The sequence below is a fragment of the Poecile atricapillus genome, chromosome 9 (genome assembly GCF_030490865.1).
Source record: "Poecile atricapillus isolate bPoeAtr1 chromosome 9, bPoeAtr1.hap1, whole genome shotgun sequence".
NCBI lineage: Eukaryota > Metazoa > Chordata > Aves > Passeriformes > Paridae > Poecile > Poecile atricapillus.
Genome location: NC_081257.1, coordinates 15,433,232 through 15,457,577, shown reverse-complemented (window position 1 = coordinate 15,457,577; position 24,346 = coordinate 15,433,232). Strand labels below are relative to the sequence as shown.

The 24,346-nt window shown below is 44.8% G+C and overlaps 2 protein-coding genes across 5 annotated transcripts in view; one reads left to right on the top strand and one right to left on the bottom strand.

Moving 5' to 3' along the window:
* Window positions 1-5,948: 5,948 nt before the first annotated feature.
* SLC25A20 (solute carrier family 25 member 20) lies at window positions 5,949-17,338 on the bottom strand. Its single transcript, XM_058845459.1, has 9 exons — window positions 17,005-17,338; window positions 16,307-16,399; window positions 14,248-14,375; window positions 12,014-12,104; window positions 10,944-11,061; window positions 9,737-9,809; window positions 9,060-9,169; window positions 7,588-7,712; window positions 5,949-7,097 (listed from the first exon to the last, which is right to left on the bottom strand). The coding sequence occupies exons 1-9, from the start codon at window positions 17,107-17,109 to the stop codon at window positions 7,035-7,037; spliced, it is 906 nt and encodes a 301-aa protein (XP_058701442.1). The 5' UTR covers window positions 17,110-17,338; the 3' UTR covers window positions 5,949-7,034.
* ARIH2 (ariadne RBR E3 ubiquitin protein ligase 2) overlaps window positions 17,310-24,346 on the top strand; it is a 34,317-nt gene continuing 27,280 nt past the window's right edge. Inside the window, exons 1-3 of one of the 4 annotated variants that reach the window (XM_058845453.1) lie at window positions 17,388-17,505; window positions 19,735-19,868; window positions 21,312-21,659. In XM_058845453.1, the coding sequence (XP_058701436.1) occupies window positions 21,411-21,659 (249 nt within the window). In that variant the 5' untranslated portion in view covers window positions 17,388-17,505; window positions 19,735-19,868; window positions 21,312-21,410. Of the gene's footprint in view, window positions 17,506-17,550; window positions 17,835-19,734; window positions 19,869-21,311; window positions 21,660-24,346 lie in introns of those variants that run through there. The other 3 variants (XM_058845454.1, XM_058845455.1, XM_058845456.1) reach the window with 3 other exon arrangements.

The following is a 24,346-nucleotide window of genomic DNA, read 5'->3' as shown; positions in this document are numbered from 1 at the left end:
GCCCGGAGGAGGAGCACGGAATGAAGCAGGGGAAGAGAGGAGAGATCAGCACAGACCTGTCCTGGGGAAGGGCTGCTTTCTTGGGACGGGCTGCTCTCCCAAAGCAGCAGGCAGCTCTGGCATCTCTGGACATGCCCACACTGGAGAGCAGAACAGCTGCAAGCTGCATTTTGTGAGCATTAATGAGAGAAATGCCAAGAACAGTCTGTGCTTTTGAGGCCAACGGTGTGTGGATGCTTCATCCTCTGAGCTGGAGCCATAGGGAAGAAAATGGGGAAACCCCCAACAATTTGTCATCGGCACCTAAGAGATTCATCCACATCACAAGGAATTGCTCGTGTCGGGAGAGACAGACATTGCACACCGGTGCCGTGTCACCGTGCCTCATCCATTATCCCTGGCAGGCACCCCCAGGAGCCTCCCCAGCCCAGGGAAACTGAACTCGGTTGTTGGATGGAGTTTTGCTGCACGGAGCAGGGTGCGGGGACCCGGGACATCCCAGCTTCTCCCACCCGCAGCAAGGACGGGGATCGGGAGGGGTACCCAGGGCTCTGCCCACACACATTCCCCGTCTCGGCAGCGGCAAATGCCGGCCCTGGGATGCTGGCAGAGCAAGAGGAGAGCCTGCTCCGGCCTCCTTCCCAGGAGAAGCAGCTTCGGGCTCCTCCCCAGGAGAAGCCCTGCGGTCGGAGGCAGGGCTGGCCCGCCCGCTCCGATGGGAAATGGGTGGTGCGGCCGGGAGAACAGCGAGTTCCCTCCGCCGAACGAGCTCCTGCCATCGACTGCCAGATCCTGAACTTTGGCTCCGGCCTGGAGGCACTAAACGAAGCAGATAATTGCCTGGCAGGGAGTGATAGGGAGGCAAGGGTGAGCGGGCAGGGAGGGGCGGGGGATGAGCGGGAGGATTATGTTTCAGAGGGAAGTATTTTTTTAGGATTTGTCTATGCAGGCATTCAGGAGCTTTTCTGAATCACATGGGCTTAGCCCCAGGAGAAGGAGGACTGGCTGTAATTTTACACCTTTTCAGCATTTCAGCTGGTTCTGCAGAAATCTGCGTAGGGATTAAAGATGGGGAGGGACGCAGAGCTGATTTCCTTGCCTTTGGTCTCCAGGACAAACATTCAAAGCTAAATCACAGTTTAGAATTTTTTTGATGACATGGGTGGAGAGAAGAAGGAGCCAGCAGCTGACAGTAATAAATAACTATTAGGAAACAGTATTAGGAAATAGTACCAAGGAGAAATGTCGCTGCTGGGATATGCTTTCAGCCTTAGGGAATCCATATCCCGACAGCTCAACATTTATTTTGTATCCAGAGCTTGTGTCCAGCTTCTCTCAGGCCCAGAGCAGCAGCAGCAGCGCTGAGGGAGAAGCCTGAGCCCAGGTCTCTGATGAAGAAGGGAAGTCAGATCTTTGCACGGACAAACATCTCAGGCTTCCACCCTCCGTGCCAAGGGTTAGCAACAGCACTGTGTCCTTCAGCAAAGCAACGCTCAAACTGTCACCTGCAAAGGGAAGTGGAGCTTATCTGTGGCCTGTTGCTAAAACTTTGATACTGATCTTTATGGCCGTGTTTCTAGTAAGTCTAGGGACAACCTGTGCATCATGAACTGCTGAAATGGATCTGTCTGAGCTTAAACTGAACTGTCTGAACTCTGAATTCAGAGACAGACGTTAGTAAAAATCCTGTCCAATGTCTCCTTAACGTTTACATTTTTACCAGGTTTGAGATACACTTGCACAACTATTCTAATACATTGAGGTAATGGAAAATGTTCTCAGTTTTATACACAAATCTCCCTAAATTAGAAATGGTTTTCCATTTCAAGCATCCAGCATCAGGCAGCCTGTTTGTCCCCTTCACTGGACAGTTTTCTCAGGTCAGGGTCTGCTGGGCAGAAAGACAAAGTGTGGTGTAATATAGGGTCAGACAGAGCCACGTCTGGAGCCCAAGGTTGTGGATGAGCACAACCTCCTGTGATCCAATCACCCAAAAGGCATCCTGGAGAGCAGAGAAGAGACAGGAATGCCAGCAATCCCTACACCCACCCTCCTGGGAAGCCCCCGACTGCAAGGCAGGCATCTCCCTGCCATCATCTGAGTCAGAAGCAAAAGTCCCCAGGATGCAGCTGCCAGGGCAGCCAGATCTATTTTCAGCTGGGATATTTGGGCAGCACCATTGAAACCCCTCAGTGCAGAGCACACTCAGTGCCACAGTCACAGTGCCACAGCATGCATGGCTTCGTGCCACTGACTCAGCAGGCATTTTAGCCTGCCTGGACAAGCCAGCAGTGCGGTCACACGCTACGGTTGGAAGCAGGATGTCATGAGGAGAGCAACATGGGCTACCAACATGCCCTTGTGGCAAAGAAGGCCAGCAGCTGCTAGGCTGCTTTAGGAAGAGCGTTGCCACCAGCCTGGGGAGATGCACCTTCCCTGCTCTCAGCACTGGTGAGGCCACGGCTGGAGGGCAGGGTCCAGTTGTGGGCTCCCCAGTGCAGGAGAGGCATTGACATACTGGACAGTCCAGTGAACACTGCAGAGACGGTGAAGGAACTGGAGCACTTGCAATATGAGGAGACCAGGAGAGGTGGAATTGTTCTGCCTGGAGAAGGCTACTGATGTGTATGGATGCCTGATTGGAGAAGGTTTAGAAGGTGGATCCAGGCTCTTCTCAGTAGTATCTAGTGACATGGAAATACATGAAGTTCCTCTTAAACATAAGAGAACTTGGTTTTCTGTGAAGCTGGAACTGGTTGCCCCAAGAAGTGAAGTTTCTGTCCTTGGAGATATTAAGAACCCAACTGAACACAGTCCTGGGCAACCTGCACTAGTGGGCCCTGCTTTGAGTAGGAGGGCTGGACTGGACTGTGTCCAGAGGTGCCTTCCAGCCTCAACTGCTCTGTCATCCTCTCAACTATGTGGTGGTGAAAACCACTTTGTTCAAGCTGTGCACAAGGCTGGTCTCTCACTGGCACAAGGATATTGACATAGGAGTCCTCTTATCTGAGAGGCAGCAGATAAAAAGAACAATGTAGAAATGGAAAACTGAACCATTAGAGGCCAATTGGGCACATGCAAAGCTATAGGTGGTGCTGTGTCCTAATGTATGTCGTTACCTGAAGGTAGTTGGCCAGCCCACCCTCCCCTGTGCAGACCCCACAAAATTAGTCAGCGTTTGCCCATAATTTTGTATTAAACACTGGCCAAACTGATGAAGATCAGATATGAAGTCAGTCTCTTCCTCTGCCCAACAGTGTCCAGCAGCAGATGCTTACAGAAATAACACAAGAAATAAAACACTAGTTGTGCCTTCCCTAGCACACCCTCCAAATCCCATCTACCAGCAATTCAGGAACATCCTGTGCCAAGGCTTTGCAGCCCTATCAGTTTTCAGTAGATCTTGATGAACTGTTCCGTGGGGTTTTTTTTGTTTTGATTTGGGTTTTTTGTTTTGTTTTCTTTCATTCTGTTCAAATATTGCTTGATCTCCTCACTGTACATCCTGTCCCATGAGAAATATGAGTAAATGCATCCTCTTGACATTGCTCACCATTTCGAAGATCTACCTTGCAATGCCCTTTTCCAAACTGGAGAGTCTGTACTGAATGTGCCTCTCACAGGCAGCTTCCTTTAATTAGATAAATTTGATCAAGACTGACTTGTCAGGGGTGTTCCAAGGACCTTTCTGTCACTATAGCAATGCTGAGTGTGCACAAAAGGCACATTGTACACAATGGGCAGAGAAATGCAAGCATGGAAAGATTTATCTATTGTGGATTACTTCTGGAATACTTCCAGACACCTTGAATCACCACTGGAAAAATCACTTGCACCAAAGCAGAAGGGGCCAGGAGGATGTACAGCACAAGAGTCTGGAGGCACTCTATGCTGATTTTGGTATAGCAAGCCCAGGTGTTACCAGCAGAAGGAGCATAAAGAAAAATATCATCGGTATCAGTGGCTGGCACCAGTGTACCAGCTGCTATTGTGTGCCCTAAACCTGCAGGTACACTGCCTGAATTCCCTCAAGAAGCTGGGCAATTAGAAAAAAACATTTGAATGCAAATCTAGGCCTCTGAAAACAAAAGAGTCCTCAGGGTATAGGAAATTATGCCTGTGTTAAAATCCTTCTCTCTTTCTGAGGCTGCACACATTAAAGGCAAGGAATTGGCAAATTTTGTATGGCAGAATCTTTAGAGACATGAGCAGCTTTTAAAATATTTCCAGGGTGCCTGGGTTTCAGTTTTTGAATAAGCAAGCAGATGTGTCTGATGAGCCTTTGCAAAGCTCTTGTTCTCCTGCCACTGCTCTTGGAAAGCAGCCCCTCATTCCTGATTGTCTTCTGCCATATTTTACTTAGCTAAAAGCACCAAATGACATCAACCATGGTAAACAACAGAATGTTATCATGCAAAATACAAAGCTCTGCAAAAACCTTAGAATTGGGAGAATATAGAATATAATTAGGATAAGTCAGGATCTGAAATGTTTAAGAAAAAAATGTTAAAAGGGATAGTTTGGCAGAAGAAGAGTCTACAGTTACTAATAACAACTGAAGCAGTAGAGAGTGAAGGAAATATTTCAGTCTTCCAGAGCAAGAAGGCCACAGACTGGAGAGACTCAGCTGGTGAGAGCAGAGCCAAGGTAAAGTGCTAGCACCAAGCCAGAGGCCAGACACAAATTGAGGGTGGACTCATTGCTGCTCAAATGCAGGAGCTGTGCTTTTAAACCCAGCAGCTCAATCCAGGGCATTTCTCATCCCTGTTTTGGTCTTCAAGAATTTTATGCTTTTCAGAGTCTGGAACACTTAGGATTGATAGGATTGGGGTGGGAGAGAGCACTAACCATAGTGCATGGCTCGTGACTGAGCCTTGGGGATCTCAGCCTTCCTCTGCTTCAGCTCCTCCCAGCTTTCTGGGAGTTTAGGAGGTCAAGAGGATGCTGTTGACAGGGCAGCTGCAATGGGCAGCTTTAAGCATTACCTTCTGGAATTTTAGGAAAGAATATGCACTTCCGTCCCTCCCAAGAAGTGTCAGTATTTCTGAGCACATAAATAGAATTGAAAATAAAAATTCAGCTTTATAAGACTTCTTGAAGTTGGAAGTTGCTTCTAGGTACCACAGCCCTAGAAAGAGGCCAGAGAAGCCACCAAAGCAGCACAGGGCAGCATTTTGTGGTGAGGTAGCACAGAGACAGAGCAGACCTGAACAGCTTGAAACTAGCTGGGATTTAGCCTCAATAAACCCAGAATTATGTTTAAAACCATTTGAGAGGCTTCTATCCTGTAATCATTTCCCCAAACCAGTACTAACTCAGTGTTCACACTGTAAGTATTGCATTCATCTGAGGAGGAACAGCAGCCACTCCTGAGCACTGAGGAACAGGGAAGGCCCTTGGTGGCACAGCAAGAGTGTGGAAGCAGCTTCACGTGACTCAAATTTTCCTACACCAGGGGCCACTCCTCCTGCCCTGTAAAACACAAGAGGTGGACTCTGAGGAAGGCAGGTTCCCTTCTGGTCTTCCAAAATAAAAACTGGGAAAGTAGAATTCAAGGCTTCTCAGCAGCATGGAGTGGGAAGGGTTGCCCCTGCCTGTGGAAGGGGCAGGGTGAAGGCAGTGTCCTCATGGTACAGGTCAACAGACCACACCAAGTACTTCCCACAATGTGTTATTTGTTTCAAGATGTGTTATTTAGTGTATTGCTTTAGAGTTAGAAACTTGCATCCACAATGCAACACCTAAAGGACTTGTATGACAAACATGCCAAGTGCAGAATATTCCTTTCCACAGCTCATGTCAGAAATTGAAAAGCTAAATAGCAAGGGATTAGCAAAGACACCACAGCACAGTTTATTTCCCAATCAATCTCAGAATTAAGAATTGGAAAACTTTTGCAAAACTAAGCATGCATGACCACGCAAAAAGTAAATGAACCAAGGCACAGATTCTAGCCAAGCAGCACCTCATTTTATTGAGTTCCAGTAACACTGCATCACAAACAAAATTTGCCTTTTGCTTCTCAGTATTAGTCACTTCTCAAATGAAAATGTGATTATGTTCAATAATAGTAAGAGAAAACCAAGGAACAGGAGAAAGAATAAAATTAGACAAGACTGTGGAGCCAGTGTCCTCTTTATGTGTCCCCCTCGTGTCAGAGAAATTCAGTTCTTGGAAGTGCTGTTAAATTTTCTCACATCAGTGTCAGGGATTGAATCCCAGGACATAGTATTTGATGAATCAAATATATCACAGATTGCTACGAGCTGTGCTGTACTTTTGAAAGCACATTTGGGCTCTTTTCAGTGGGACAGAAAAGTTCAGGTTAATTAAACACATTTCCCCACTGGCTCCCTCAGTAAAGCTTAGCACAAATGTTAAACATAATGCATTTTGTGTCCTAGTTCCACAGAAAAGATGAGTGTGCAAGACCTGATATGGTACCTGCAACACCCCTCAACCCACTGAGACATAGCTCTGGCCACCCCTGCTGAGTTGTGTTTTCTGCTGTACATGCACAGGAGATTAAAACCAGTGTTAACACAGAAACAGCCATAACTGAAAAACTACAGGATGAGAACATTGTCTGACATTTCTTGCAGACACAACCATGTGCAGCTGCTGACTTATGCCCTGAGAGTTAAGTACATGCTGCCAAAAAAATATTTTAAGGAAGTTTTTCAGCGTTAATAGCTACATGTTTCTTCAGTAAATAAAGAACTACATTTTAAGATGTGTCTCCTTCTTCCATGAGGAAGTACTTAAGGTAGCACACGTGATAGTGACAGTTGTGTGTTAGCAGTGTCACTGCTATGGTTGGCTCAGAAGATTTGTCACCCCTAACTCCTCACCAACTCTGTCAGAGTTACAGCTTGCATTTCTGACTGGCATATAGCACCACCTAAAGAATGTGAGAAAGGCAGAAAGGTATTAGGCAAACAATCATTCCTGAAATATTAAGTGATAATTCATTTATTCCTTTGAGGCAGACTTGCACTCTCTTCCTTCTCTCTAGTTTCCAGGCTTCCTAGTCTTCATAAACCAGGTGCAACCCAGTTAAGAAACTTCATAGCAACTTCAAAACCAAGAAAACATGCCTGGAAAAAGAGAACACAGAACAAATAAGGATTCTAAAAGTCTGTTTCAAACAAAGCTGCACTATGAAAACCTAACATGGTTTACATGGAAGGAGGAAGAGGACATAACAAGTCTTGAACCAGAGGCAAGAATTCTACTGTATCCCTCCACAAAAGCTGAACTTTGGCTCTGTTAGGCTCCTTATTTATTGAAGGGGAAGTGAGTCCAAACTCATTCCTTCTTCTACAGCTGAATGTACAACCAGTAGATAAAAACTATCTGAGAAAGCCAACAAAGAACTTTCATGCAAAGCTTTGAAGAAAGATTTACTTGTTGCTCCTAAAGTACCATTTTAGAATATGGACACCAACAGTCAAAAGTACCTGCAGTGACAAGAACCTCACTGAAATGGTACAAGAGTAAACAGGCAGTTGTGTCCCCTCCAGACTGCAAACACTCACTGAGTGCAGCCATGTCCCCAAAACCCATCCGGAATCACAACGTACTCACCGCGTTAGCAGGAAAGGCCCTGATCATCACAGCTGTGAACCCCTTGTACAGAGATGCAACTCCTTCCTCTCTGATGAGTTCCCTCAGCACATCTCTAAAGCCATTTGGGTATTTTCCTGCAGGAGCTGAAAGGGATGCACAAAGCATTAGCCCAAATGTGTGGCAGTGACAAGGGCTGAAGGATGTGCCATATGTAACAGCCCCGGATTTTCAACAGGTTCACACCGCTACAGCAAACAAAGAAGACAGCTCACTAAAGGCTCATTGAACAGGAGTTAGGTGCTCACCATGACCAAAGAATTTACATCATCAAGTCATTGCAGGCAGGGAAGAAAGGAGAATAACTTTTGTCAGGGTTGGAAGTCTGAGCTGTTACTTGCACTGCTGATCACAGCTCTCCAAACAGCTGCACGTAGGTGATAGAAATGTCAGATATAAAAACTGATGAAGCTGTTTAATAAGAAAATGATCACATGCCCCAGCCAAGAACAGCAACAGACTTCAAATGAAAAGCACAGGATGTTCTAATGCTGATGTTACATGGATATGCTGAGGTGTTTTTTAAAAGCTACTCTACCCAAAAAACAATTTCTTCCTTCTCCTGACACTGCCCTGGGAAATATTGCCTCTGCCAGCCCTCTGAAGAGGTAATCCACAGATCAGCCCAGCTAAACAGAACCACCATGAGCCCACGTCATCCACACAGCAGCACTGGGGACTGGCTCAGAGGAACAGGATCAAAGCTGTGATGTGTTTCACCCCTCAGACCTTGGTATGGTACAAACAACTACAGCAACCATTGCTCAGAGAAAAATAAATGAGGTTTCCTTCACTGATTATCATAATTTGTGACTCAAGAAAAATGGTCACTGTCCAGTGGAGAATTGAGTCCACAGAGACAATGGGGAGCCTTAACAAAATTATTCATTGACAGGACTGGCAGAGAAACCAAGGGAAAACCTGTCAAACTCTGTTGCAGCACAAGGCCTGGGCCCATCCTAACTGTAATTAGGCCACAGACATTAAAGAGCAGAGCTGCCAGTTGGAAAGCAATGCTCTCAAGCAAGTCACACCCTGTTACTATAAACTGCAGATAGGCTACAATTTATACAATTATGCCTGAAGTGAAATAATAAATCTGAAGTGGAATAAGAAAACCTCTCAAAGAATTACATTTGTAACAAAACAGCTATGACAATTCTATTATTATGAGTTCTATGCTTAGGTTTCAAATCAGGTATTTCAAGTCAGGATCATTATATTATCAAGGAGGCAGAAACAGAGCTGTGCAGCCAAATGTGCCACGAATTTATGAGGAAACCAACTAGAATGTTAGGAACACACTTGGGTTTTTCATGCACTTGTCTCAAGCAGCACCCAAGACATGCTGCCTCCCAGAAGGCATCCTTCCATCAGTGCCCAGCTCATTCCCAGGAGCACCACACTGAGTGACACACTGGAATGCAACTCACCAGTCTGGAAACGTGATTTCAGCACGTCTGGTGGAATGGCAACTGCCCAGTTGAAGATCCCAGCCAGGCCCCCAGCAAAGAGGATCCTAGGCACACTGAGGTCACTCACACTGTGAAAGGATCAGAGTGGGGTGGGAGGAAAAAGTGAAAAAAAATATTTTAAAAGAAAAAAAAAAGTCAAACTCATTGTTTTGACCAATGTGACAATCAAAAAGATAGCCTGGCTGAGAGCCAGAAGGCAGCACAATGCTGCAGACAGAGTGCAATCTTTCCAAGATGGACCAACTCCATCCTAAAGATTCAAATATTTTTATTCAGCAGCACACACATATATGCTCTGAGAAAAAAAAAACAAAAACCAAACCACCAAACCAACCAAACCTCCACAAAAAAAATCAAAATAAGCCCCACAGCATGTTATGCACATACAGGGTTGAAAGTGAAGTCCTCCTTTCAGTATTCCTTACTTGGCCCAAACTGGAATCTGAGAGAAACTCAGAATATTGTTTTAATTGTCAGTTAACCCCAGACCAAACCAGCTCAACTCAATGAGCAACCATTTTTCTTTTTTTTTTAATTTGTTTTGATGATACTGCTCTAAATCTCTTCGTAACTGGGGAGATTAATCAGCAGTGTCTGGGAAGTCCAGAAAGTGATGACTGTGAGATTTCACTGACCTCTTTCCCTCAGGGGTCAGAATGTTCTTCAACCACTCGTACGTCATGAAGTACATTCCACTGGCTGGGACGTCTGGTGGGTAAACAACAAAGGCTGTGAGGGGTGGGAAACCAAAGGAAGCACAGAGACACACCAGCTCCATGCCAGCTCAGCAACACCACTAAGTACATACAGATTCCTTTTCTGAACCTCTTCTACAAACAAAATAAAAATCTTCTGCTGCCTTAGACAGAGGAGTCTGGACTTTCCCATGGAGAGCAGGTGCTAAAGGCAAGAACTGGGAAAATAACTTTTCTGTCAGCAGCCTTTCAAACCAGACTGTAATCTGGTTGCATTCACTAATGATGAGACAGCTCTAAACTGTCCAAATTTCTGCACAGCACATCACAGCAGCACAGGAACTTCATTAATTTTACACACTATTAATTCTAATGATTCTATTTGGGGATTTTTTTCTGCAGTTGATGGGTCTTGTTCTGTGTTTTTTAAAGCTATTCCCACAGCCTATTCTTATCCCATACCTAAACTAAAGAACCAGCCCCTATCTAGGGACACTGCCAGAATTACACTGCAGGCTGCTACACTTGTGTGAGAAGCAGAGGATAGAACAAATTCCTAAACTGAAGTAACAAAATACAGAAATTTCAGTTTTTCAAAGGGGAATTACTAAAATACATAAAGGGTTCTGGGTCTGTTGTTGTTGTGTTTGAGAGAGGGGTCATGACATCCCAGTCCAAAATAACCCAGACTCAAAAGGGTAGAAAGCATAACTGCTGCCACCACATATTTTTAAGCAGTCACAGACAGGCACAATCCTTCTCTCAAGGAGAAAAAAAAGAAAAAAAGAAGAAAATAATTTTTTAAAAAAGCCCACTTCTGTATTTTTCTCTTCTCTTTGTTCTCTCTGCTCCTCTCCTGAAGTCTCTCATTCCTCTTGGCTTCTCAGATCTTAATTATTTCCTATATCCCTCTGATCCTTGTCATCTAATCTCTTCCTCACTCACTGAGAATCTCATGTTTATTTCTCAGGCCCTTTGAGGCACTGGAGTAGCTCTGCAGACTGAAAGAAAAAAAAAAGAAAGAAAGAAAATGGGTGACACAGCCCCTCCAATTGGCTAAAGGGACTGTGAGATCTCCCATACTGTGTCTGGTTTCTTATCCTACAGTCCCCCCCCCTCCCCAGCAGGGACCAGGACTGTCCCTTACCTCTCATGAGGGTCAGCACCGTTCCTTTGTACACGCCCCGGATCCCAGCCTCGCGGTACAGCTGCTTGGCACAGTCCAGGGAGCCACTGTACTTGGTTTCACCTGTAGCTGCCTGGATCTGCAGGATTAAAGTGAGAGTTTGTGACCAGTGAAGGTTTCTGGTCGATGCAGAATCGTTCAGCCAAGAGTTAGAAAGCTTCACATGTGTTTTTAGAGAGGAAGGAGCACATGCTCTTGCCTAGGGAACCTCTGCCTCACTTCCTCAAGCAGCTCTCACATTGAAGTTGAGGCTGTGGTTACTGTTTCATGCAGAGGACAGATTCTCCTTTATTTTTCCACAGTGTAAGTTTGAAACAATTTGAGTCACTTAGGTAATTCCAGACAAAAAGTAGTCCTCAAATAGTTCAGTGAAATTCAAACCATTTGTATGTGTATAAAAGCTCCCATGATAATATCCTGTCTGTCAGAACTAACATGTGACCACCCATCACCGTATTAACAGAGTTCAACATAGTCTGAAACAAGCAGAGCTTCCCACACCTGCTAAAGATGGTATTTAATTTGTTCAGGTTTACATTTTCCAACAATACTTTAAAACTCCCGCAGGAGGTGCAGAGCTAACAGCCACACAAATGCCAGAACACTGTTCTGAAGTGCATTCCTTAGCTCTGCATGAGGAACTGTCAAGGTAACACAACTTCTTTACATCAGAAAGAATCTCATGATCTAGCATGTTTACACTTTTTTTTTTTAATGAAAAGTTTCATTCAGAAAAAATTGACTTTTCCATACTTTGAAGTAGACTGAGGCATCCATGGATGCCTCATATACTGTCCCATAGCACAAGGCTTGAGCTCTGTAAAATGAATAGAGCAATTAATGCTGTGTGTACTTATACTGTCATGGTGAGTTTGTTTAATGCTTCTTTGTGACACAGCTGCATAAAATAACCGTTGTGTCAGTCCTGTCAAAAAACAGAACAGGGTAAATGCACTAACCAAAGAAATTCCTGCTGTGGAAAGACTAGACCCCTAAAATTAAATTCCCATCACCACCATCCAATGCCTTACCTGTAAAAGGCACTTGATTCTCTCTCCTGGAGCCATGATTACTGTTGTGAACACTCCTGACAACATGCCAGCAGCAAACAGCTGAGGATATCTGCCCCAAGGAAACAGAAAAGACCCTAACACAACACAGCACACAGGAAACGAAGGGCAGAAAGACCCCTGCATCACCAGATGGTGCTGTTCCACATGAACATGGCAGTGGAACTTGAAATGCATCCACTGCTTTTATCAGTGCAGAAGTGCCTTGTCAGTGCAGAGCTAAACATTTAAGACCTCTGGGACTCAAAGCACTGGTTCCTACAGCAACCACAACTCAGCTCTTCATATCCATTCTATTTGCTAATATTCCATCTACTTGCATTTTTTGCTATAGCATTCCCCATTCATTTTCATTCCCAAATCTCTTCCTCCTCCATTCTTCCCATACTCTCCTCAGTGACCCCAGATTCCACACATATTCCTGCTTGTGCAGCCAGAAGCCTCCTTTCCATAACCTCTCACTCCTTCACTCTCTGCCAAAGCTGAGTCTGTCCTACCAACCTGCCATGATCCCAAACATTCTGTACCTGCTTTCACGTGGCAAAGTCTCCATGACAAAAATCCCTTAAACAAGTTGAGTTTCTCCATCACAAAACTATCTTTACATCCAGCCTCCTGCTACTTCCCCTAGTAAGATGACGTAACATCTCAATTCAAGTAAATTCCACACCTTCCACTTGTCTCCACTTGCCCAAGAGACGGCATTCTATTCCACTTCTTACAGCTTTCTTTATTCAAATTCCCATTATATCTTCCAGACCATTCAGACCTCCCTCGCCACTCCACATGCACCTCCTACTCAAACTAGGTTTTGAGGTTTTCAGCTCACCTTGGGATTATTCAGCCCCAGAAAAGGCAGGATGGGCTTCTCAGGTTTCTCTCCATCTTCTTCTTTCTACAACTTCCCTTCAAAATCAGCATGGCTTGCCTCTAGGCCCAAAACCACAGCACTAAGAGTCTGATCTTTATTTTTGGGTCTCATATCCCAAGCCCACTGTACCTTTACTGTGTCAGGTCTGCACCCACAGAACAGCACAGCTGAGCACAGTGACAGTACATACACTATTTGTTCTTTTCCACTGCTCTTCTTGAAAGGAATTCTACATAAAGACTCAAAAAACCTACGTTGTCCTTCTTCAGCTTGCTCTTTAAAACTTCCTCTTGGTACCATGTGTATAAAACACAAGGCACTGAGGTGATTAGGCTGCTGGGAATAAGTAAATGGTGCATTTGTTGTTCAGTCCCTACTGCTCCCCTGGCCTTTCCCTTCAGTCTTGCCTGCATGAGGACACTGCCATGGTATAACAGAGGGCACGTGAGCAGTTCCCCAGCACCTCACTGCTTCCCTCTGAGCAATGGGAACTGTGTTGGCAGTGGCTTGTATTGCAGGGCCAGGTGTGCTCACACCAGCCCTGTGCAGGGAAGGCTCCAACAGAAACCAAAACACCCCACAACAGCTGGCTCCATACGATGGGCTCCTACTTTCTGACAGAGCTCCTACCTAGCACACAAATAATGGAATAAAATGTTGCTGAGCTACTGCCCAGTCCCTGCAGATCAGGTCCCTGTAAATCACAGCTTGGCAAAGCTACTGCAGGAGTACTTCATGGGTGGGGGGGCTTTCTTCATGCACAGGCTGGCTTGTAGAAAGCCCCATCAAGTTTTCTCAGCTTCCTATTGCTGTTTCTGAAGGTCAGACATGCCTGAGAGGAGGGCTGCTCAAAGACACCTATTTTCAGAAATAATAATAGAACATTTTTTTGGCTGTTTTCATATCCTAATGAAGGGACACAAGAAGATTCATAACTAACAGGGAAAAGAGAATCAGGGCTGTGAATGTTGTCAAGACTGCTTGACCATGAATTTATTGTTCCCATAGTTTCTGTTAACAGCAAGAATGTTGGCAGGCAATCATTACATAACTCTCACTGTACTCATCTAAACCGGAATTGTTCCTTAATGGCTCTTTCTTGCGTAGAAAGGGAATTGCATCGCACCTGCCCACACAATGTCTCTTTTTAACCTGTGCTATCAGTCCCACGCTTCCAGAAGCATTAAAACATGAGTGTTTTATTTTTCAGAACTATATTTATAACTTAGGAGAAGACACAAATTTACACCACAACTCAACGTGTGACAATGCAGTAAGAGCCTCAGGATGCCTTTCCCAACCGTCTGATTAACCAGGAACTCACGTCAAAACATCATCAGGTTTTCTCTGCTGGAGTCTTTTTCCCAAGCCAAATCCAAAGAAGCACACAGCAAACATGGGTGTCACTCCGATGATAGGAGCTGCCATTCCTCTATATAAGCCTCGGACTCCCTGCAAGAAACATTATCACAGGAATTACTTGGCTTTGCATAAACTTTGCACACATTTCAACTTGTTGAGAAGAGAAAGGCAACAATCCAGGATAGGATCCATCTAACAGTCAAATTGATCAGAGGAATAAAAGGGTTTGTTGTTCATTTGCAGTTATACATGTTTAGCTGAGGCTCAGGGACTGCTACAGAGGAAAGTTATCCTTCCTGGGAAACACTGGCACCACTGATGCCCTTCTATAACAATACCCATCACCTGCATGTACATCTCAAGTATGAGCAAGTGAAGTTAAAAGCCATGTGAGTAAGAGCCTTAATAGATTATGTCAAGGGAGAACACTCTGAGCCTACACACAGAAATGCACCTGTGTTTTATTGGTAACTTGTCAAATCCAGTAGCGTAAAATCTTGACACTGAACCTAAGAATGCTGAAACTAATTCACTCTTTAACTAAAGGAAGAGCCACGGAGAGCAACTGGAACGCCTTCACTCCCCACATGAATCCACTTTGGAAAAGGTTCAAGAGCAAATTATTTTTTGTTTCCTACCCTAAATCCAAACTTTTTCTCCACACAACATCACATTCCTGATGTTTTATACATTCCTGATGTTTCTTTTCATACACTACACATATGAAAAAGCTTTAATGCATACCCCAGCAGTTGTGTTTATTTCATTTCTCTTGCCTTTAAACTGAACTTTTTCCAGTAAAAAGGAGAGCTTCCTAGATAAAGGCTAGACACATCAATTAAATATTTGCTGGTCTCTGCACCCCCTTCTTCCCCCTGCCCCAATAAACCAGTGCATCCCAGAGCATACTGAAGTCTTACAGGCACAACTGGCTCTGCCATGAAATTACACCTGGCTGTGAGATCAACCACTGCTGCTCAACCTCCCCATGAGCATTGGGAAGCAAAAGGCCTTGCCAGAGAGGTTTAGTAGTTTTCCTTACAGAAACGGATGAGTATTGAGTAGGAGTAGAGAAGCAGCACTGCTTTTGAACTTCCCATCACAAGGCTATTATTATGGCTCAGCTCTGACGTCCGTGCTGCAGCAGGGGTGTTAAAAACTGCCAGGGATTCAGAGCTGGCACAGCATTCCAGTCTTTTGTGGGAGAGACCAGGGGAGCAAGATTTGCTTTGGTTATATAACAACCTGTTAATACCACAATGGAAGTAGATTTCAGATTTGAGGCAGATCTTTCATTCAACAGGGAGTTACCTAACGAGATCCAGCAGTTAGAAATGAGACTTCAGGCAAGCAGATAAACAGTTGGGCTTTACATCCATTATTTTCAAATGGTAAATAGCTGCTGAGAAAACTTTAAAAGCACAAAACTGGACTCTCTTTTAATTAAAGACCTTAAATCAAGGCTGTGTGCCTTTCTAAAAACAAAACAGACTAGCTCAACAACATGATCATGATGATTCAGGAGTAAAAGACACTGTCCACCTTCTAGAGAAGGTTGAACAACTACTATAATTGACACTCTGGGAGAAAAAATCTATAAATCAAAGATCCTCTGCCCACTTATAGGTGGCACAACACCTTACAGAAGAAAGTAAAAGTATTGCTTGTATCAACAAAAGTTATTACCCATGTTAGAATTTCCAGAGATGACTCCAAATACCAGCAAAATTTCACTAACTACAACAAGGCCAAAAAACAACTGCCAACATCCGCTCCAGTCTATAACTTCAGACATTAATATCATGCTATTTCGAACCAAAAACATTTCTTAGCAAAACAAAGATACATGAACCCAGAGCATGTGCATGCTAAGTATTCCCCAAGCTTTGTAATCTGCTTACAAATGTTAATTAGAATCAATTTAACTGATAACCCAGGAATTGTATGGTCTCTGGGGGGCACACGATTCCTTTCCTACAATGTACAGAAACAACCGGTAGATCTGGCAGGTGTCACAGTACCTCTCCAACAAGAGTCTTTCTGAAGCAGTCAAAGGTCCCAGAATAGAGTGGGGCCTGGCCAGGCTGTGGCTTAGGCTGGGTTTGCAGTCTGACCTAGTAAGAGGGAGAGGAAAACATTGTTTTATTAAATATTACAATCTAAACTTTGATTGACAGAACACCTCTGGCTGTTATGGAGCACGTTTTGTGACCGGACCTGAAGACATTGATAGAAACACTGACATCATTTTAGCCCTTTGCAGAAGGGAAGGGGTTGATTTTTAATGTAATGAGTAGTTAATGTATTTAACTAATTAATTGTTGCGATGACGTCCGGATGACGACCCCAGCTCCCTGGACCCTACAGGGTCACTCCTGGCCTCCCCGTGGCGCAGGGGCACAGGGTCGCAACTCCACCGGGAGCACGGACACTCTTTTCCCGATTTTTCACGAGAAACCGGGACTGCGAGCCGCCCGGCCGCCGAGCCGCCAGGGGGCGCCCTGCAGCACTTCCGGGAGCCAGGCAGCCTCCTCTCGACGCATACCGGAAGCCCCGCCTCCCGCGCAGTGCCTGCCGGGAGCTGTAGTTCTGCCATGGCGCCCGCCGGGACCCGCGCCGCTCCCGCGCAGTTCCTGCCGGGAGCTGTAGTCCACCCTCCAGTGTCCCGCACCGAGTACCGGCAGCCCCCCTTGTCCCGGGGCGTCCCGCGCCACCTCACCTTGATGGTGTCCAGCGGGTGCCCCACAAACACCAGGCAGACGCCCCCGAAACCGCCAGCGAAGAAGTTCTTCAAAGGGCTGATGGGCTGCGGCTGCTTCGCCATGGCGGTGGAGGGTGAGAACCGGGGCCGGGGTGCTGCGTCCCTGCCGAGCCAATGCCGCCCCCTCCGCGCCGCGACCTTTAGCCCAGTGCGGGGCACGCCGGGAGGCGGGCGCGGGGCGGGCCGGGACCGCGGCGGTGCGAGGGGCCGCTCCCGGCGCTGCCACCGCGCGCGGCCACTGGGTGCTGTCACCGGTCGAGGCCGGCCCGGGGGCCGCTCCTGAGGGCGCGGGGCCGCTTCCCCCCGCACATCCGCAGTGGTTCAGCCGTTCCCCCCCGCTCCAGCGCCGTGGCCCGGCCCGGCCCCGCCCCGCCCGGCGGAGGTGACGCACCGGGCCCGGCGGTTCCGGCGCGCAGGAGGAGCTCGGGGCGCTGTTCTCGCCGCCCGCCTGCCCGCCCGGTAAGTGCGGGGCCCGGCCGTGCTGTGCTGGGGGTCTCGGTGGGGCCCTGCTGGGACTGGGGCGAGACCGGCGGGGGGGATGCGGGGCCGCTTGTCCGTGCCCGGTGCTGAGCTCGGTGCTCCGCCCCGGCAGAAGCCGCAGCCCGAAGCTCTCGGGCTCCAGGCGGCCGTGCGGGGGCCCCTCCTCGCCCTGCCGCCGCCCGGGCTTTCCGCGCACGGCTTCTCTCCCGCCGTGTTCCTGCTCCGCCCTCACACAAATCTGCGGCGCTCTGGCTGTGCGGGACAAGCGCAGGGGCTGGTCTCACGCATTCCAAAAGAATGGACCCGAGGTAATTTAAATGCGATGGGTACCGCTCTGCCCGAAGCCAGAGGTGCTGTGGAATACGTAGCTATCCGTAAAACAACTTGTTAAAAGCGACCATAGGTTAGAAAGGGCAGGAGTGAAATGGATCAGATGAGTTGGGAAAGTGGGAAAGACAAGGCAGCCGTGATAGTGTGAACCAAGACAGGCAAGAGGAAGGCAAGCGGGTGTGTTCCCGGGGGAGTGTGATACAGCTGCAAGGAGGTTCCTACAGGGTCGTCTGTGGTGAAAAGAATAGGGTGTCTTCTGGTTTCTCTGTCTTGGATGAAAAAATTCCTACCTAAAAGCAGTGGAGAAGAAACAGTGAGGTGTGCCCTGCATATGTGAGGAGGTAATTGGGGATGATCCACGAATTATGGGTTTGGGTGACATAGATGAAGATGCAATTAGCATCGATAGCCATCGATCAGCATGGAGCTGAGGCTAATGGATAGTTTGAGGGAAAAGGGAGAGTGTTAGCCAGTTTAAAGGTTACGTGGATAAGGAGTCTAGGAGATAGACTTAAGTCGAACTCTCTCTTTTTCAGATAAATAAAGAGGTGAAAGAAGAAAAAAATGTATGAAAGGGTTGTGAAATATCAACAAAAAAATAGGAGGAGCATTCTCCAATTGGAGAAGAGTTATTAGAGGAATCCAACAAGGGTTGGCAGGAAATAAGAAAAGTGATGTAGTGGGACAAGGAATGAGGTGGGATCACATAATGTGGTGGCACTATGGAAGGCATTTTGTTTCAAAAGACCTTGTTAAGAATTGTGTTGCAAAGCAGGAGTCAGGGAAAGGACACGGTTGGAGATGATAGACAGCAGAGTGTAGGGGTGGGTGTGTTTAGGAGTTCCTGGAAGAGACTGGAGCAAGGGAGGTGACTAAATTGTATCAGTGTTAGTGAAGATACAGGAGTATCTTGGATAAAGGTGGTAAAGGAGGAGATCATCCTCCCTTGGGTAGGAAGGTGATCTAAATATGGTTTAAAATTTTATAATTTGGTCTTGGGAGTTATGGTCATTATTTAATCTAAATAATCCTTGCTTTTTTGACTCTATCTTTTGAACTTAACATCTTTATGTCTTAAAAATTAGTGCTATCAAGTAGTAGCTGTCTTGTCTATGTATTCAAAGTGTTTGATTTGGGCATTGGGCTGAAGATAGGTGAGTTTTGTTCCTGGTTTTCCTAGTACCCTCCTTTCCTTTGTCCACAGAGCCTGTGCCTTGTGCTTCTTCTCCCTTCACTTGTGTCAGTGTGATGTTCAGTTATACTGGAAATGAGCTCTTTCCTAGAAAATTGGGACAGGAGTCACAGAAGTCACCCAGTCCTGCAGCTTGATAAATCCATATGTCCATTTGCCTGTGCAAACAGTTCCTCTGCTCACAAAAATGTGCTAATGGCACAGAGAGACATTTCTGCACTCCTCTCACCCCCTCCCCAGTGAGAGGTGTGTAATTGGGAGGTACTGGGCAGGCCCATTATTCTACCTGGATATCTACAAACATCTCACTGCTTGAATGTGGCTTGCCATGAGTTGGAAAAGCAGAGGACACAGTGTTCTCCTGGTTTTGTATTGTTTTTTCTCTTTCTAGAGTGTGGAATGATCTGAGTGAGTTGTTTGAGAAGTTCCCTGGCCTGTGAAACTTGATCAGGTTTTGTGGTGGCTGATCAAAGTTGTTGCACACTGGGCTATTGATAGTCCACACTGGGGTTAGAGGCTCAAATAAGTCATTCTTTAAATATAAGTTTTAGCAGGTAAAGATCCATTATTTTATGCAAGAGCTCAGTGTCAATGCAGATTAAGCCCAGACTCTAAGCAGGGTAGTGGGAGGGATGAGGGTTTGCCTTGTATCTGCCAAATCAGATTTCACATCTGTCTCCTTCCAGTATGGAGGGACTGTGTGTCTGTTCCTCTGAAGTCCTGTGGAAAGCAGTGCTATAAATTATTTGTGTGCTACGTGTGCTGTGGATAGCTAAGGAATCAAGAGACAATGAAAGGAATGAAGACCAGAATTCAGGAGGTAATGTAATTAGGTACTAGTCTTCAGCCTCTCTGGAGGTTTATATCTCCTGAAATCACTGAAGCCCTTCAAATTAATTGTACATCCCATCTCTTCCTGGTTATTCTCTGCTGCCTGGTCAGGTGACCGGAAACGGGAAAAAACCAAAAAACAAACAGACAAAAAACGAAACAAAACAAAACCAAGAGTTGAGGAAAAATAATTAAAATTTGTGGTTATGATTTCCTGTACTCTAAAGTCAGGATTATCAAAGCTTGATTATGGTTTCCCCAGCAGCTACAAATTGCTATACTGAGGGAATATATTTGAGTGGCAGAGCTGACAACATAGTAATGCAGAATGGGAGTGTATTTAAGGAACCAAATATGTGCTGCATGTGGAGAATAGAGCTTTGATTTCAATACATGTTTTTATGTGTAAAATTTGGTTACAGTATTGTTTTAATTCTTCTGTATTTAATATAGTCTCTCTAAACCAAATCATTCAGGTAAATGGAAATTTTTGACTAGATATGAGATTACCATAATTCAAGGTTGATTCATGCTTTACTGCTGAATCTTCTAGAGCTCAAATTCATATGGTTCCATTACACAAACAGAAGATTTGTAGTTCAGATAAGTATCAGATGTGTGAATTTTCCAAAACAAGTGAGAATCTTAAAAAAGAAGAAAGGTAGCTGTTCTGCTTCTTCCAACAGCTGTCAACACCTGAGCATAAATTTCTACATTCAAAAGGTAATAAGTATATGTATTGGGAAGGCAATAAATTATAGTTTTATTTGCCCCTTCAGATGTAAGGCCCAAGCCACATCACATCCAGTAGAACCAATTTAAAGGGATGAACTAGTTTCACAATTTCTTTTGAGATGGTATTGAAGACTGTTAAATTGTGTGCATGTGAGAGATCTGTTTGCTTGTCTTATTTTCCTAAGTCCCGCTTAATGTCTGTAGTTCTAAAGTAATACGGATTTGTTCAGAATATTACAAGTTGTACAGGATATCACAGGTTGCCTTTCTAGCTGCTGTGGTCATAGGTAAGAGGTTTGGGTTTTTCCTGTTAATTAAATAGCTAGGATGCTGTTCTTAAGCATTTCAGGCTGTTGATAAAGAATTTTGTCATAAATTCAGTTTTATCTCTGAGAAGATCTGCAGTGAAGGTTATGCAGCCAGCTTCCAAATGTCAGAAGTCACGGGGCCTGCACTGGGGACTAGGATGCAGTGTAATAACCCAGTCTCCAAGGATTTGGATCTGTCCTGTAAGAGCAGCCTTGGCTTTGGAGGTGCAACAGTCACAGTGGATCCAAACCAGGGATGTGCACAGCAGAATCCTCTTTACTGGGCCGTTGGGTTGGTCTGTTCCTAGCTGTTTGATCACCTACTTGTTGTTGACTTGGCACCTCTTACAATTTCTTAGGCACAGAAAAAATTGTTTTTCCTCTCTTAGGAGACAGAGCTCAGATGAAATCAAAAGAACAATAAAGTTTGGAGGAAAAAAAAGAAGCTGCGCTTGCTTCCCTGGTCTGCAGTTTGGCAGGGCATTAAGATGTCCGTGGACATGAACAGCCAGGGCTCTGACAGCAATGAAGAGGATTATGACCCTAATTGCGAGGAGGAGGAAGAGGATGAGGATCCTGGGGATATTGAGGATTATTATGATGGGGTAGCTAACGACGTGGAGCAGCAGGGAGCAGATGCCTTTGATCCAGAGGAATATCAGTTCACCTGCTTGACTTACAAGGAGTCGGAGAGCACTCTGAATGAACACATGGCCAGCTTGGCTGCCACGTTAAAGGTGAGGAAAGGTTTCTGCATTAACACAGGTGCAAGACAAGTCTGTGGTTGTGAACAGGCAAATGCTGATAATACAGTTGTAATGAAAGCTGTGGCAACATTGCTGTTACGGGGGGGTTGGAGGAGCATTATTGAAGGTCCCTTGTTTGAAACTGACTCAAAGGTTTACAGTTGTTACATACTGGGGCCTGAAAAATCTTCCTCACTGAATGTTGATTTTTTTTTTTTGCAGAGCTCAGCTTCATGACCAAAATTCCTGAGTTATAACTCTTTGTATTAACATAATGCAAAGAGGGCATGTAGAAAAGAAACAAATAAAACCATAAATGGTACAGCTTGGTACACCTGTGTTTGAGAAGATAACTGACAAATAGGAATGCTAAAACTCTGTAATTCTAACAAAACCACTTTTCTTGGTTGGTTCTGAGAATAATCCTGGACTTTCAAAGACAGGTTAGCTGTCATGCCAGTTTTTAACCCTACTGTTGCAGTGATAGCAATTCAAGTACAGTGAACTTGCCACCTCTTGGGGCAAGTGTGACTTAATTCATTGCAGAAAAGTCACACTCAGTCAGCTCCATGGTTACTATGCTCAATAAGATTTTTGTGAAGTTTTCTTTCTCTTTTTGTAACTGATTATTTTCGTGTCAGTCAGAAGAGGAGACAGGCCAGGGGAAAGCAGAGTTTTCTAAGCTCTAGATGTGGACATTGGTTAGAAATTGCTGCTGCATCTTCCTAGTAACAAACCAGGTCTTCTAGTGCTTGCTCTTCTCTGGAACAGCCCCTGAAGGCAGGACAGGTGATGACGGCAGCATGTAAAAAAGACTGTCTTGGGTAGGTTTTGATTCCAATTTATTCTGTCTGAATCAAATCTAATTTTTAAAATGAGAGGGATCTCTTGATCTTTATTTGCACATTAATGCCCTGTAGAAAGAGTTTTCTTTTATATCAAGAATACGCCTGTGAATTTACTTTTAAAATTAAATGCTACACACTTTGGTTTATGCATAAGAAGATGAAATTGAATTTGAGTAGCGGTTTGGAAAGATGTGATCTTGTAAGCCACGTACTCATGCTTTAGCCCTCAAAGTGCCACATTAACTCTCTTTTCTCCAGCAACAATATTCCCACAGTTGCACTTTTATTGGGTATCTCTTGTGTATCTGCAGCATTTTCTTTTTGTTTCATACTTGCTTGCAGTTCTTCAACAACCTGTCTTCCTTCCTCTCTCCCCACCAAGGAAACTTGTGATTTTGTTAGTTTTCTGAGACGAAATGGAATAGAAGGAATTAGCGAGCACAGAGAAGAAAGAAATTGAATGGAGCATGCTGAGCTATTTATAATCATTATTTTCCATGGACTTAATGGATATGAGTAAACAGGGGCAGACTTTTTAAAGAGTCATATAACCTCCTTTTCTGTTCATTTCCTTGAGCTGTAAAAACTGCTTTTTCTTTTTAAAACTACCTTTCACAATGTCTGGATAGCGATGATTGTTCTTTTGGAGCATCTAGTTAATTTTGATTTCATCTCCTTTACTCGTTTCTCTCCTTTACTCCTTTATGATAGATACTGATTATGTGGTGCTTTTTCTGCATTAGCTCATATTTAAGGCAGAATGGTTGCCCCAGCAGGGAAGGCTGAAGGTAAATTAAAGATTATCTTCAGGAGGTACAAAGTTGAAACCACTGAATGACTTGGTATCTGAGTGATATACTATCACAAATTAATAGATGAATACAATTCCCTAAAGCAAATAAAAAATAAATGCAATGAATGGGCTTAAAGCTGTGTTGGAATGTTCTGCCACTGTCTGTTCTCATTAGGTGATTCGCTTTCTGAAGGTTAACTCTGGGACACATACATGTGTATTGAGTGGCTTTTTCTTCGTGACATATTGTCTATACACTTTAAAGACCAGAAACAGATTTTCAGAGCTTTACATTTTTATATTTGCAATCTGTGCTGTTAGTGGCTAGTAACAGTTTAAATAGATAGGATTTCATTTGTTCTGCTCGTTAACCCTCAGCGTTTGTTTTTCAAACTGTTTTGCTCGGCTATTTCAGACTGATTGTTAAATTCCTATTTTATTTTAAAGTGTAGCGTAAAGAGTGGTCTCTGGACACCTTCTTGGCCTTTGTATTCCCCATGAGTTATAGCTCATTCTTGCTGAAGGCACTGAACTGAGCAAACCTTGCACTGGCTGGTTAATGTCAGGTCAGGTGTGAACACCCTGAACATGTTTAAAAGTTTATATGCAACACTGAAAGAGAAGCTCTCTTCAACAAAATGCTTGTGTTTTGTTTGTCCCAGTTAGAAACAGCACAGTTAGAAATTGAAGTCTGATAAAAGCGTGACACCCTACATGTAGGTAAATTTATGTCCTTGTATCTCTTACTGTTGTAGGAAACTTTTGCCTCAAATTCTTCTGACTTGCTTTTTGTCAGGTGTGAAAACATGAATATAAACATTAGTGCAAACAAGGCAGCAGTAGACTAAACCAGCTGTGCTGTGTGACAGGCCTGCCACTACATTAGTGATTATTCCAGAGCCATACAGAAGCTAGAGAGATGTAATAAGTGTTGCTCTGAAAGTTTCTTCTTCATTTTGGTTTTAGTAAGAACTGTGAGTTCATTGGTTTTCAAGGAAAAGAAAATTAAGTCTTTGCTGCTTGGTTAGTGCTGTTAA

Coding starts and splice junctions, on each gene's coding strand:
- SLC25A20 (XM_058845459.1), bottom strand. CDS start 17,109: ATGGCGAAGCAGCCGCAGCCCATCAGCCCTTTGAAGAACTTCTTCGCT. Junction 11,062..12,013: donor GAATCAAGTGCCTTTTACAG/GTAAGGCATTGG, acceptor TTAATCCTGCAG/ATCCAGGCAGCTACAGGTGA. Junction 7,098..7,587: donor GGGCCTTTCCTGCTAACGCG/GTGAGTACGTTG, acceptor CTCTTTTTCCAG/GCATGTTTTCTTGGTTTTGA.